Source organism: Pimephales promelas, chromosome 15, assembly GCF_988280905.1.
Source record: "Pimephales promelas chromosome 15, fPimPro1.hap1.1, whole genome shotgun sequence".
NCBI classification, from domain to species: Eukaryota; Metazoa; Chordata; class Actinopteri; order Cypriniformes; family Leuciscidae; genus Pimephales; species Pimephales promelas.
The window spans coordinates 25,000,867-25,016,442 of NC_142783.1; the positions used below are offsets into that span (position 1 = coordinate 25,000,867).

General features: G+C 37.3%; 1 protein-coding gene across 4 annotated transcripts in view; it reads right to left on the reverse strand.

Annotated features, from left to right (window-relative positions):
* ush2a (Usher syndrome 2A (autosomal recessive, mild)) overlaps positions 1-15,576 on the reverse strand; it is a 198,181-nt gene that overhangs the window by 87,262 nt on the left and 95,343 nt on the right. For all 4 annotated transcript variants that reach the window (XM_089120408.1, XM_039669219.2, XM_089120410.1 and 1 more), the window contains 3 exons: positions 9,255-9,443; positions 2,122-2,269; positions 472-614 (listed from right to left, as the gene is read on the reverse strand). In XM_089120408.1, coding sequence (XP_088976534.1) covers positions 472-614; positions 2,122-2,269; positions 9,255-9,443 — 480 coding nt within the window. The remainder of the gene's footprint in view (positions 1-471; positions 615-2,121; positions 2,270-9,254; positions 9,444-15,576) is intronic.

Consider the following 15,576-nt stretch of genomic DNA (forward strand, 5'->3'; position numbering starts at 1 on the left):
GCAGAAGTTGTGAAGTGCTGCAGGGCATTGTAGGGAGGGGGAGGTGGGTTTTCTCTAAGCATGATAATGAAGAGGTGATGGTCCATAATACAGTGCAATCTGAGTGTATGCAAATACTGGCTCAGTAATTATAATGTACAGTATGTGCTAATAGGCTGAAGTATAATTAATTTATAACTTAGCAGAGAGTGTCTGTTATGATCCTTAATATGATTCTATTACAGTAATCAGTCCAAAATGACACCGGCAAGGTCATGTGGAAGAGGCGTACCTTTAACTAGAGATCTCTGCCCACTGGCCCTCTCTCTCTCTCTCTCTCTCTCAACACCTGCTCTTTTCTGTTGGACAAGCCTCACAGAGGAACCGCCTGACATGTGGTTAAACACAACACACTGTCTGTGTGCTTAATGATTTTCTGTTGTGTTTGTGAACATTGTATGTGTGTGTGTCTGTTTCAGTTGTGGAACTCACTGTCTTGCGCTGTAAAAAGAGAGACCCATGGGCTGCTGGTTTCTCCATGGCTGTTGGACACCAGAAGTCTGAAATGATACTCTGTAAAGGGTTCCAGTTCCTTGACCATGTAACTAAAGACAGTGGTCTCATTGTCCAATAACCTGAAGACAGAAACAAATGTACATGCGCAAACACGTTATACTTAACTTAACAGCGTTACATGGCAAAAATGATTAGTTGACATCCAGTAGATGGGTTTGCATTCTGGAATCTTCATTTTCTTTGACTTTCAACAAAAGAAAGTTTTTGTTTTGTTTTGAAAGTTTTGTTTTTTGTGTCAAAGCTTTGTTGACATATTTCCTATTACAATATAAAATTTGTGCAGGACATATTTTGTGCAAGAGCTCTTACGCTCAATCAAGGCTACATCCATTTGATTAAAAAACACTGGAAAATATTGTGAAATTATATTACATTTATAATAACCGTTTTCTACTTTAATATATATTAAAATGTCAATTTTCCCCATGATGGCAAAGCTGAATTTTCAAAATCATTATTCCAGTCTTCAGTGTCACATGATCTTTCAGAAATTATTCTAATGCTGATTTGCTGCTCAAGAAACATTTCATATTATTATCAATGTTGAAAACTGTTGTGTTGCTTAATATTTTTTATAGAAACTGTGATCTATTCATTTTTTTCAGCATTTTTTGATGAATACAAAGTTCAAAAGAAATATTTTGTAACATTATAATGTTTTTATAATGTCTTTAATGTCACTGTTGACCAATTTAATGGGTCCTTGATAAATAAAAGTTTAATAATAAAAGGTTTTCATACTTTATTCCCATTCTAGAGGGCATCTAATTGAAAAAAAAACCCTGTGTGGTGCAGAATAAGCAATATTTAGCCTGTTTTTTTTTTCTTTGATAAAGACTGCACTTCCAATATTGACTTAATAGGTCCTTTAAAATGATTAAAATAACTTTTCCATTGATTAGTTAGCAAATCAAATCAAATGTGATCTTAGGATTGAATGTGTGCATCAACTTCTATGGTTAGAATGTGTCATTATTCTGGTGAAAATACAAGCTGATATTTTTATTGAACTGAAATGAAAAAATAGATATAATCATGCTGCATTAAATGGCTTACTGTCTTGCTGATTGGAACAAATCTTTGCTGGTTTTTAAGGAGCGTCAACTTCCACAGAGCTTCACGATCAAATTTACCATGGAGTATAATAAATAAATCACATGAACAATGAAATACATTTCAAAAGAATCCCAGGAAATGAGGGTGATATATAATACATGCGCCTAGTCATTTATTTATTACAACAGAATGAGAATTCTCCTATTTCTGATTAAATTGCAATTTGTTGTCAGGGAGCATGTAATGCATACATATTAGATAAAACATTTGTTTCTTTCTTTTTTTTTCTTCATAGGAACAGCCCTGGTCAAGGCCTATTATTTGATATTCCTGTAAATCTGCTCTACAACAAGCTAACTTCTGCTTTCTGCTGTCTCCAGATTCGATGTCTTAGATCATTTTGCATTTTCAGCACAAAATTTACTATTGTTCACTGATGATTGCACTAGTGTAGAAAAGTAAATGTGTACACAGTAAAAGGTCTTGATTGCTTTGTTGAGCTGAGCTTACTGGTGAAGTTGTGGGTAAGCTGAAGTTCTCATCTGGAGCTGGTAACGCAGGGGTCCGGGAGCGTTGTGGCGCGCTGGAGCAGCCCAGGACACCTGCAGCGAGGTGGGGGTGGCAGCTGCCAGCCTGGGGGGCAGAAGGCCATCTGGAGCTGTATGTGGAGAGGATGCAGAGGTGAAGTGGAGCAGAGAAAAGACCTGCACGGTGCAGCATATGCTGAAGAACATGGGCAGAAACACTGCTGGGGATGGGAGCGTTTTAGAGGTATATACACACACTACAACACATGCTGGGCAACAAATACTCGCAATGGGACACATTGTGTTTATGGAGGACCTAATGTACACCCTGAAGGGTTCTATGAAAGGGTTTTAAATGGAAAGAATGGTTTTCAATCAGTTGCCGACATTATATTTCAGCTATGTTACAGATATTTTTGGTATCTTGTAATTTTGGTTTTTATCAAAAGTTAAAACATAAATATTAAAAAGCATCAACATTACTGATATAGTAACACAATTTTCAATGACTCATAAATGTAAACATACACACACTACTGTTCAAAAGATCCAGAATATCAAAATATATATTATAGATGATTGAGCACCAAATCATCATATTAGAATTATTTCTGAAGGAATTATTTCTAAAGGATTTATAAAGTCATAATATGACACTGGACAAAGTGCAAAACTAGAGTAATGGCTGCTGACAATTTAGCTGTCATGTTTGTTTAGGTTTTGTTCATGTTAATGTTTTCATGAATCAACCTGAGTGCTTTGTTTGCACCAATTTATTATTATTATTATTATTTTTTAATCACTTTTACAGGTTTGGAACGACATGAAGGCGAGTAATTAATAACTGAATTTTCCTTTTTGGGTGAATTAACCCTTAAATTGTAATAATATTTCACAAAATAATAATTTTACTGTATTTTGGTCAAATCAATGTAGCCCTGGTAAGCAATATATATTACAATATATATATACATATATACATATAACATTTTAAAAATCTTACTAACCCCAAAAATGTTCGAATGGTAGTGTATAGCTTGCTGAAAAATATATTATATTATATTATATAAAGACTGCTTCATAATATTTTTTAAGCAAAAATCTGAAATTTACATACATTCTTTTCAGATAGTACAAGTATATGCAGTGCATTCCTTTTTTGCTTAAAAGATTTAATATTCTGCCAATGGGCAGTCTTTAATTTGTGCATATCACAGATTGGAGAGAGAGAAAGAGCCAGACAAAGAGAGTGGACAGAGAATTCCTCTGTTTTTAAAGAAGAGAGAGTCAAGAGACGGGCGGAGAATGTGAATGGCACTTGTCTAATGGTGCGGTCAGCTCTCTGCGCCTCTGATTTACAAGGACTTCCTGGCCCCTTCTGAGCCTCCTCGCCTCGCTTCAAACCCAACGCACCATCAACCCCACGGATAATACTGTGGCTTCTATTTACTGCGAGAGTCATCCGTCCTCAACACAATCTCAGTGGCTAGGGAACTTACACACATATCCTCATACACACACATTCAAATAACATCTGTGAGTTTCACAATATCAATACTTTACATCAATAACGAATACCATGTTTCTATATTTGACAAAACCCTTGATTGAAAATAAAATGAATAATATAATTCATATTATTATAATATTTTAAAATAAACAAATATAAAAATGATACAAATAAATGTATAATAATAAATAATTTTTGACCAAAGTGTAACTGCATTTCAACATCAAGATCTCATGATTTGCAAATGTCTTATTTTATCCACAAGTCATTGAGACTATATTACAAAATTGCCTGGAAGCACATGAAAACATCTCAGCCATCACAAAAGAAAACAACTTGATTCTGGGTCTTGTCTCAGTGCTTAGGGAGGACTCCAGGCAAAAATCATCTATTCTGAGGAGCAATCTAGTCAGAATCAGCCTCAATAATACAGCACTCCAATGCTTCAAGTGAAGTCCTTTCCCTAAGTGAAGTCTCATTCTCAATCAACCCTCCTCTTGTCCGGCAACAAGAACTCAATAACTGTTGATTACTTAAGTCATTTTGGCCCCACTGAAATAGAATCGCCTTGATAGAATACAAATTAGAATTGAATACGCGCGTGATGGCCGAAGCTAAAACAAACAAACAAACAAACAAAGGGGTTATCAGGGTGAGACTAAATTCCTGGTCTCTGGTGTACAGGGAACGAACAAAATGAGATCAACTCATTGACATTAAAGCAAGAAAAAAAAAGATGTTAATACTTTGATTGATGAGCGATGGAACTGCCAATTATGTCAATAAAGAGTATGGATATGCCAAGCTGTTGTGGGACTTTGAAAAGCTTGACGTACCCATGCGTCATTTAGGAGGACAGGGTGACAGCCTGATTGAACGGAGAAGGTAGAGACGATGCGGATGTCTGAACCAAACCCTACACAGGCTGCGGGGACGTGGCTCGTGCTCAGCGGGGGTCAGATCATCACTCAAATCAGAGGTCCAAAATGAGTTTTACTGCCAAGCTGCAATTTTCATAATGTCCATGTGCTAGTATTAGGCAAGAAAAAGCTCGGCAGAGGGATGCTGCTGCTGCTGCTGCTCTGAGAAGAGTGGATAGGGCTTTGCTAGATGGACTTGGGGATGAAAGCCATTTCACTCTTTTCCTCCATCTGCCTTTGCTGCTATGGCTTTTGGGCAGGAATAAACAGTGCAAAGCCCAGCCAACCAGTCATAAACATAATGATGATGATGAGCATATGGACAGGTCTGGACCATGTCCCTACAGATTGCCGCAGCTCAGAGATGCCAATACTACTTTACATAGTTTGGACCTCAACACCAACACACACACACAGTCTAAAAGAGCATGGATGATGACTGAATTTATCAAGAGACCACCAACTGCACAGAAATATTCAATAAAAGGAGACAAAAGTCATATTTGTTATGTTCTACCTCATAACGTGATATTTGTAAGAAGCATACTTCTGCATTAAAAGGCTTTCTGTGGATTCAGTTATGGTATTATAGGGCTAGATGTTACAATACAGAAGGCCTTTCTGCACTGTTGCAGTGTTGTGCCTGAATGCGTTCAATGTACGATAAACGCGTTCATATTTTAGGGCGAATGTTCATTCTGGTGTCTGTGAACGCGCGCTCTCACAGTTTAACTTCGTACATACTGTAGGGTGCCAGATTTCTATAGAGCCTTCCAGGTGAAAACCCGGCTAAAACGCATGTAAACAGGCCTTATATGTAGCGAAAAAACACCCAATCTGGCAACACCAGCCACCAGTCTCGCACCGCAGCCGCCGTCGACAAAGCAGCGAGCGAGGAGGTGTCGTATGATCATTTAAACGGATTTTATGACGAGGTCGGTGAGGATGGGAAAAATCGTACATTGCTGTGCAAGCTTTGCCCGTCGATAAAATAATTGTTTTCTATGGTTGTATATGGGCTGTGGCAAAATTAATAATAAAAAAGCTTGAGTCTCAACATATGGAAAAAAAAGAACTATGAATGAAAATGTAGAAAGTGAACTTTCCCAACACTGTGTCAGGGTTACAATGTTTCTTGCTGGCATGGAGTAGGACTAGTCTATGAAAAACAATGGCATAGAAAGCTTATCAACATTATATTGCGATTATTAAATCAAAGGCTGTGAATTAAAGAAGTATATAATCCGTTGCGCTGCATTTTAGAGTGAAGAGTGTCTGAATGTCTCAGCAGTAGCAATATGGGACATTTTCGTATTAAATGAAAGTGAACATTCAAATTTAGCACTGTAAATAACTGTATAAATGAACAAAAAGCACAACAGTGGCAGATCAAAGCTGGAAATTGTTCCAACAGCCATGGTTAAGTATCATTACTCATTTCTACGTGGGCACATAAAAATTTACAGGAAAAAAAATGTTTTATTTAGTGTATGCTTGCGTATGCCCTTGACTACTGTCCCAAAAAATACAGGAGTTAAAGTGATACTCCACTTTTTTTGGAAATAGGCTCATTTTTCCACTCCCCCAGAGTTAAACAGTTGAGTTTTACCGTTTTTGAATGTATTCAGCCGATTTTTTGATATTTAGAAGACTATCAGTAACTAGACAGTTTCTGGTCTCATTGACTTCCATAGTATATTTTTTTCCTACTATGGAAGTCAATGAGACCAGAAACTGTCTGGTGACTGATATTCTTCTAAATATCAGAAAATCGGCTGAATGAATTTGAAAACAGTAAAACTCAACTGTTTAACTCTGGGGGAGTGGTAAAATGAGCCTATTTCCAAAAAAAAAAAAAAAAAAAAAAGAGTGGAGTATCTCTTTAACCTGTATGTTCTGCACACTGAGGAATAAACAATATGTTCAAAGCATTTGATTTCTACCCTAAAGTTTATATAGAGAAAAAAAGAGAGAGACAGTGCTCCTCTTCTAACGAGAGTAAGACACCTATTGACAAAAGAGTTAATTCCTCACAGCCTTATTTCATCAAACAGTCGGCATGAAGCTTCCTTTGTTTCACCTGCCTCCTTCCTCAGGTATATCAAAAGTGTCACTAATCATTTTAAACTATGCACTTTTATGTTTCGTCTGTATCCTAAGCCTTCTACTCCTTCTGTTCTTTGATATAACAAGGACAGTTTGAGACAAGGCTTCAGTTCAGCTCAGACAAACCAAAAGATCTACTGAAAGAAGTGGAGGGAAAAGCGTGGTATTTAAAATTTATACTTATGTCTTTGTGTTGAACTTGAACAATTTCGCAGAACTTTAACTTGGGTGTGCAGACGCCTTTTCAGCGGAGCCGTCTGAGAGAGATTGGTCTGTATTTAAAGGCTGGGCATTAACATGGAGTGGCGTTTACAGGTCAGCTTCATCATCTGAGAACATGCAAGGCCATGTCCCATTCCACCGAATCAATCCTCAATCCATACGCACTCCTCTGGGAATGAGCGCTCCGTTCACCTCCGTGAGAGATGAGACAATGGCAGAGCTCTAGGGTTTCAAACGCTGATGTTTGTTCATGAAACGTGTCCGAGCAACTTCATTTTCTTTTCCCTACAGGAAAATGATTCTCCTTTCAGGTACAGACAGAATAATAATTGGCATAGAACGTTTAAGCAAAGCAGGTTTTCAGGCCGAAAGCCATTTCCCGCCGGGATTCGCGGGTCCTGGCTAGGGAATTTGCAGCTTTCTCTGGCCAAAACATAAGGGTCACATTACTTTTACATATATGAGACAAACGTTATACGAGTTAATGTCCGACGATCCCTCAACTAAAACAGGTATAAGAGTGTTGGAGTAGCGAGAGCTTTAATTTAAATTCAGGAAGCTTAAAATAATTATAATATATAATGTTCCAACAGCTTCAGTGATCAGGAAGCTATTAATTATTATTAAATTATTTATTAAATTATTTTTAACATTTATTTTACAGGGGAAAATAGCCAGTAGGATGAAAACTTTATCACTTTGCGCATAGTTGTGACACAGGGTGTAAGGGAGTAAGAGGGAGAGAAACAAGAAAAATCTCAAACATGAATCATAACGCTGTAATGTTTGCACTGAATATCGGCTCTCGCCTGCTGAAACACGTGTCCACTGACCCCTCTTTTCTAACCATTCCTTCCCACTGAACACAATGGGGGTTGGGAAGGCAGAAATCACTAAATTGTCTTTTTTTTTATTTCCTCCATGGTAATTTACCTTTCGCTTAAACACATATAACCCAGTGTGTGTCACATGCCTCCCAACAGCCATTCTCTGTATAAATCAGCTTAATAAGTTCTCACACCATTAAGTAAAAGGAAGGATGGACGAAGGCCTATTTAACCAATGAGTTGTTACCTTTCATTTGCCTGAGAAGGTCATAAAAAAGAACATTCTGGAGCCATAAGAGTCATAATTAAAATCAACAACAATTTAACAGTGGGAAAGTGTGGCTCCTTAGTGTGGCAATAAACTTATAGTGGTTACTCTTGTGTGCATACGCTCTTATCTGCCATTGCCATAGACAGGAAATGGCATGTCTTTAGATCACCAGCAGCGGGCATTGTTCTCTGTCAGCCAGCAGATGTCCAATGTCTCCCTGCCGGCCCCATACAAAGCCGCGTTACGGGGCCCAGTAGATTCAGCCTGATCAAACAGCTCGCTCTCTGCCTGTGTGAAGGCATGTGATTAAACATTAGTGCAGAGAGCCTGTAGCTCTGCGTCAAATATGAATCGGGGCTGAAGTTATACACACATTCTGTTAATGAAGAACATGACAATATTATGGAAACATAGCGTTTTTATGCTCTATGCCTTCAAAATTGCAAATGAGAAAATACACATTACTGATGAAGATATGTTTTGGAAGGAAAAATTCAATATCAGCTGATTGCATCATTTTGGTTTGTGTACAAAATCCCAGGGAGATACCGCATATTGATTTACAACTACAGTAACTGCACTAATCATTTTCTTGTCAGCTTTCTGGCAGATGTTTACGTTTCAGCCAGTGGACTTTATGAGATTTCTGAACATCATTTAGATTCAATAACTTCCAACCGACTCTTATTTCATATTTCATTATCTAATAATTTCATTTTTTTTTTCACCTATAGACAAAAAGAGACAAGGTGGAACACTTTCCACATATACATATCCAAGTGACACAGTTTCGACATGTCAGTCTCTACCATTATTATTCAATAAAGAAAGCCCCCCATTCCACCCCAAATAAATTAAATAATTAAACAAAAATGATAAAATAAATGAAAATAATTCATTGCTAAATAAATCATGAAAAAAATAAAATGTTCCTGATGAAATTTATAATCTGATATAAGTATACTAATATATAAGTACTATAATCTAATATAAGTAATACAAGTAACTTTTGATAAAAGTATCTGCACATTAAAATAAAATAAAATTTGAATAAAAAAAACCATGTCAAAAAATAAATTTCTTACATTTTGTGTTTGGAACCAGCGGTTTCTACAATAACAATTCTCTTTGGATGAGCAAAGTTCCAAACTTAAAATTAAGGGTACATATAATCAGCGTGTGGCACGTGTCAATTCACCTAGTCTGTGTATAACAAATGTAAATGTTGTTCTATTACAGAAAGCTGTGTTTGGTACTGACCTCCTGGTGGGAGAGAGACGCTGGTGGGAGAGCTCTCTACACAGCCCTGACTGTTGCAGGCCTTCACCAGCACGGTGTAATTAGAATACGGCAGCAGTCCTCCTATGGAAACCCACTGGCCTTCTTCACCAGTGCTGAGCAGCTCTCTCGTCTCTGTCTCTGGTGCTTCAAAACTGCCGAAGTTCTGACCTGGAACACACAGAGACACAATTTTAACATCCACAAAGCCCCATCAAAGGATCAGAGCCACGCTGACCTGTGGACAACTTCAGGAACTTGGATGATGATCACTTTGCCAATAAGCTCCAAAATACAGATCCAATTTTCTTGGATCATTGACAGTGAGGTGTCAGCATGATACATGGGTATTTTGGTTCACAGATCAAAGTTATTTTATAAATAATGTTAACATTAGTCTAAAAAAAAAACCCTTTTAAGCACAATGACCCTTTTTAGACTGAGAGGATGCTGGACAATCTGCACTTTGTGTGTGTGTGAGTGTGAACCGCAGTGCCCTGCTGACACAGGGAAGCCCAGGCTTTGGCTGTCTGGGTCTTAATCCAGAAATGGGGATTGATTGCTCTGCCAGCTCAGACATTGATTCAACACACTGGAAGCCGGATCCACAGAGAAAAATAAAATAGCGGCAAAAATAGAAATACTATTTTATAAATAATGGCAGAAAAAAAAAAAACTGAGTGAGCATATTGTCAATCTGGTAAAAGCCTTATAAAGAGCTGTATTAAAAAAAGGAAACAAAGAAAATCCATTAAAAATAACCGAGATGCCCACATACTTAGCCATAATAAGCATTATCAAAATAAAACGCAATGAAAGGATTCTAAAATTTCCCCAAGAGAGATATGTTTGCCCTTTCAAATTCATAACCCAAATAAGACTAAGAGTCACACACACACATCTTAAAGGTGAAGTGTGTAACCTTTCTTTAAAATTCTTTCGCTTATTCGACTTAATCTGCAGAGACAACTTTGCAAGTCTAGTTGATTTTACTGGACCTAGTATAGATTTACCAGTACATACCTATAAACACATGTCTCGCTGAATCAAATTGCTTTGTTTGACCATTCCAGTCAGCCTGACAACAGCAACACTGGCTGAACCAATGGCATGAGTTTGGGGTGGTGCTATCTACTTGTTTGGCGAACAGCAACTGAGGTGTGGATAAACGTTTTAAAAGGAGTCATTGTTTTAGCACTACACATTTCACATGGGGAATGAAGGAAATTAAATGGCTATCCACCCAGTCTACTTTCTAAATGCATGTTTTTAAACTTATTGTGATGGGTTAGGTTTTAAATAAAAATATCATAACTTAAAGCTGCAGTCTGGCGTTTTACATCTATGTCGCAATCTCTGTTCAAAATCTGCAATTGCAGTCATTCGCAGAATCATCAACTTTACGTGAGTTGTACTTCAACACCTTTGGCATAGCACAGTGTGGATGAAAACAATGTTTGAGGAGACTGCGAGGCTGTCAATCATGGATAATGGCATTCAGAATCACATATTACTCTTTTTGGAAGTATTACCAACATTTGATTTTCACCGGAAAATGTCTGAACTAGTAAGAAACATCCCTTTTTGTTCTGGTTCTGACATTGAAGTAAATCGGGCTGATTAAATCTAACAATCACTTAAGTTATCATACCACACAAAACCGTGCATATTATACTTTGTTTTTAAATTGTTAATGTTAAAAGTGTTGAAATCCACCAGTACCACTGGAGTTAAAAACATTATTACACGCTATTACGCTAACCGCTTTGAATCGAGCTAAGGCAAGCAGAGAGTTTTGAACACTGGCTGGTTATGTATTTTCTCAAATATGTAGCTATTATGGATCATTTTTTTACCCAAAAAAAGTTTCGGACTTCTGCTTTAAGATTCAGATCTGCCTACATCCAATCTACAACCAATGAACAGAATCACTTTTTTTTCCAATAATATGTCACAATTTTTAAGAAAATATGTTGCTCCTGCCATTACATCACAACATTAACGATAGTACATGCTAAAAAGGCACCACAATTTCAACCTACCATTATACAATTACCATTACAGAAATTTAAACGCATCTCTTCAACACTCCCACCCATTGGCTGTAATGTGTTCAGTCAGACCAATGCATGTGTGCCCATTAACCAAGAGGGGTCAAGAGCCAAGCCTCCAAGTCCCCAGCCACCACCACTTACTGTAATGCAATCGACCGCAGGATATACGGCCCTGCTTGCAAATTAAAAGGGAATTAATTCCCCCAAGTTCTCACCTCTCCTCTGGACCAGATAGACTTTTACCTTCACGGGAAGAGGAAGAAGTGAGGCGTGTGTGTAAGTCCATAACCTCCACCCTTTCCCCATCTAAAGGCTTCTAAATGCAGCATCATAAAGAAATCAATAGGCATGAAGTACCCCAATGACTGGAAGCCACAAATGTATCTCTCCTCCATTGCTTCAGTCTTTAGATGACGTTTTAAATTACTGTGCAAATGAAAGATGAAGAAAAAACAAAACACCCAGAACTTGCTAAAATGACTTGTTTAAGCAAAAATAAACAAGCAAAATTAATTTATCTGAGCACTATGCCCTCGAAGAATCATTCTCTGTCATCTAAAACTAGCTCAGCCTTTTTTTTTTTAGTCACATCTTGTAATTGCTTCCAATTTACCTATTCCGCTTTTGGCGGTTTATAAAACGAATTGCCGCAACAGCCTCAGTCTAATTTTTTAAGAGTTTTTTCCCCCCTTTTTCAACTGGGAGTAAGAAATATGCAGCCAACACACACTTTATTTCCACAAAGAGATAAATGGTAGGGTTTGGAGACTAAAGAATATATAACGGTTAAAAAGTCACTTTTTCCCTGAAGCTCTACATAAATCACAGGAGTAGTCAATATTTAATAATGCTAGCCTCGGTCCACAGTCCCTTGATCACCCCTGTCATGTGTAATAGCCCCCACTCCGATTTTTTTGACATAAAAGCTTGGCTTTACTGCAATACTAACATGTAGAGGGGTCATTACTGATCGACATTTCCCTTAATCTGTGATAGCCAGCCACCCGCCGATAAATTCTCCAGCAATCCACTGGGAGAAATCGCTTAAAATCTTTCTCTCCTGGCACAAAAGGCAGAGAGAGAGAGAAACGCCTGTGGATCTGACCCTGCTAGCTTGGTGTGAACAATCCCTTCCTCTCGAACTGCACACTCCACCGTAATACAAAAATAAACAGTGCTGAACCCTCTGGAGCCAATGATATAATCAAAGAAGCCAAGAAAAAGCATACAAATACTACTTCACACTTAGCGAAAGCTATCATCTCCATCAGAGGTAGCGTTGTAAAAACAGCAACAACAAATGCGTGGCACAGCAAAGGGAAAACAGGAGTTTGGTTGGAAGAGTCCACTGGCGCCGGTGATCTCACTCTCTCAAATCAATCCCCTGCACATCATAATCTTGCTCTCTCTGCTCAGAAGAATACTTCAAAGCTCTTGCTCTATGAGAGGGGGGACGTGGCTGCCTTTGTGAGAGGTCACTTCCATCTGCTTGTACTAGGAGATTACAATCTTGAGTCCGTAAGCTGCTCGTCCTGCTTGTCAGATTGCTACTTTTAAGTCGGGTCGGCGTTTGCTGGGCTGCACGCTACCTCAGATTGGCCTGCAAGCTGAGGATCCATAGCAAACCGCTGGTATATTAAGTTTCAGATTCAGCAGTATACTACTCAATGACACAACGGAAGCAAGCAATGGCTGAATGGGAATGGTAACTTATTTATATGAGCAATTCATTTATCCAAAGCGACTTACAAATGAGTATTACAAGCGATTCATCATAAAGAGGCAATAAACACAAGGAGTGCTGGTAATTCAAAGTTTCAGACATAGTTTAGAATAGTTCAGAGATTAAGCAATAGTGAAAGCATATGGGGTATTTTTATTTATTTTTAAGCAGGATGCAGTTAAGTGCTGACAGAAGAGATGGGTTTTCAGCCATTTCTAATATTGTCAAGGATTCGGGATTCCGTATAGGTTTGGAAAGATCATGTCACGAAAAACGTTCTGGAAAGTGATTTTGTGCCTCTCCGAGAAGGTACTTACCGACCTCAGGCTTCTGAAGGGGATGTAGACTCATGAAAGTGGGAGGAGGTAGGAGGGTGCAGAGCCCGTGTTCTATATGCAAGCATCAATGTCTTAAACTTGATGCAAGCCGTAAGTGGTAGCCAGTGCAAAGTAAACAAAGTAAGGTCCATCAAAGTGGCAATTTGATACATTACAAAAAATAACTTGTTTGACCAGGGACTGTATGAATAGAAAAAGGGCCGCCAATCACCTTTTTGATTGAGTTTGTTTGCTCTTGAATGCCTGAAAAACTCATGTTTAAGCTTGATTAGACTTTAAGAAGAAAACTTTATGCAACTATTGATGTCTGATTGTCCTGATGATTTGAAATATGTTATCAAAATGGATAAGGCAAATACAGTTTTTCAACATATATCCCTATTTTCTACCTAGAAAACTGCGACCCGGCGACGTTACCAGGATATCCACCTTATGACATCATGTTGAAACTATTAATTTCCCAAAACAAGACACCAAAATCATTCCAGAACATCTGAATCACAAGTGTCTTAATCTTTTCTAAGACGCAATGAAACGGAATCGTTGACAAACTAATTTAATTCAATAGAAAATATACTACTACTACTACTACTACTACTACTACTAATAAAATATTTAGAACAATACCTCAGATTAAACTGCAAATTGAGAGTATCCACAGCAAACTGCTGATATATTAAGTTACATATTCAGCAGTAAACAAGTCAATTGCACACAGGAAAAAAAAAAAAAAAAACTCAATTACAGCTGAATGGCAAATCTCGAACAAATTTGATTCTTATTTATCCATACAAGCAGCAGAAGTATACACGGTAAGGCCTGAGTCCATCAAAGTGGCCGGCTGATTGCTTTGTAAGCGATCTCCCACAAATATTAACAATCAGGTGAGCTCAGCTTAATTAGACGCTGACAAAGTAATATGGCAGTCTGTGAATCAACCTCTGTTTCTCTTTTGTTATTACAAACAAGCACATTAAGGGTTATAATTTGCTGATCGTGGACGATTAGGCTGTATAAAAATGTCAATGTATTCATTTAGGTAGACTAGTGAAACACATATACTGTAATATGCACATGCAGGCCTGTTGGCAGGATTACATGTGTAGAATCTGTAAGCTGTACAGATGAACTCTTGATTAATGGAGAGAGACAATCTATTCTATTGGCCTGGCAGACAAAAAGAAGTGCTGACACACAGAGGTGCAGGTCACTCTTTTCATCTGAGACTGGCTGGACTTTGACCAGGAATACACAGTGTTTTGGATGCCTACCAGAAGGATATGTGAAATAAAGAATGGGGGAAACAGGTTTCAAAATTACACCCAATTCATTCACATACTGATAAGTATATGAATGCAAACTGAATCTTGAAAATAGATCAAATCAGTCCTATGGAGCAATAGTCAAAAGTTTAGATTAATTTTTTAATGTTGTTAAAAAAAAGTCTCCTATGCTCCCCAAGGCAGCATTTACTTAATCAAAAAAAGTTTTTAATATTTGAAGAGTTCAGATGCAAAAGCCTCAAAGTGCCATTTGAAATTTTCTTCTAGAATGATCATTTTTATCAAGCTTGTATATTTAAGTTCAGTAATTTCACTTAAATTGCAATGAGGATTACCTATTAATTGTCATTTAGGTGAAATTACTGAACTTGAATATATAAGCTGGATAAAAATGAGCATTTTAGAAGAAAATTTCAAATGGCACTTAGAGGCTTTTGCATCTGAACTCTTCATATATATATATATATATATATATATATATATATATATATATATTCTAAAAGGTAATTTATTCCTGTCATGACAAATCAAAATTTTCAGCAGCCATTGCTCTAGTCTTAAGTGTCACATGATCTTTCAGAAATCATTCTAATATGCTGATTGGTGCTCACAAAGAAATTTTTGATGAATATAAAGTTCAACAGAAAAGCAATTATTTGAAAAAGATTTTTTTTACATTATAAATGTCTTTACAGTCACTTTTGCACAATCAAATGCATCCTTGCAGAATAAAAATATGAATTTATTTAAAAAAATATCTTACTAAACCCAAACCCTTTAACCTGTTAAGCTTCAACCCCACTTTTGAAAAATCCCCAGAAATGATATACCCAAACTGAAACCTGACACCTGGTAGTTTATTATAAATGTAGAATTAATTATTGTCATAATGGTAATGTATATCAT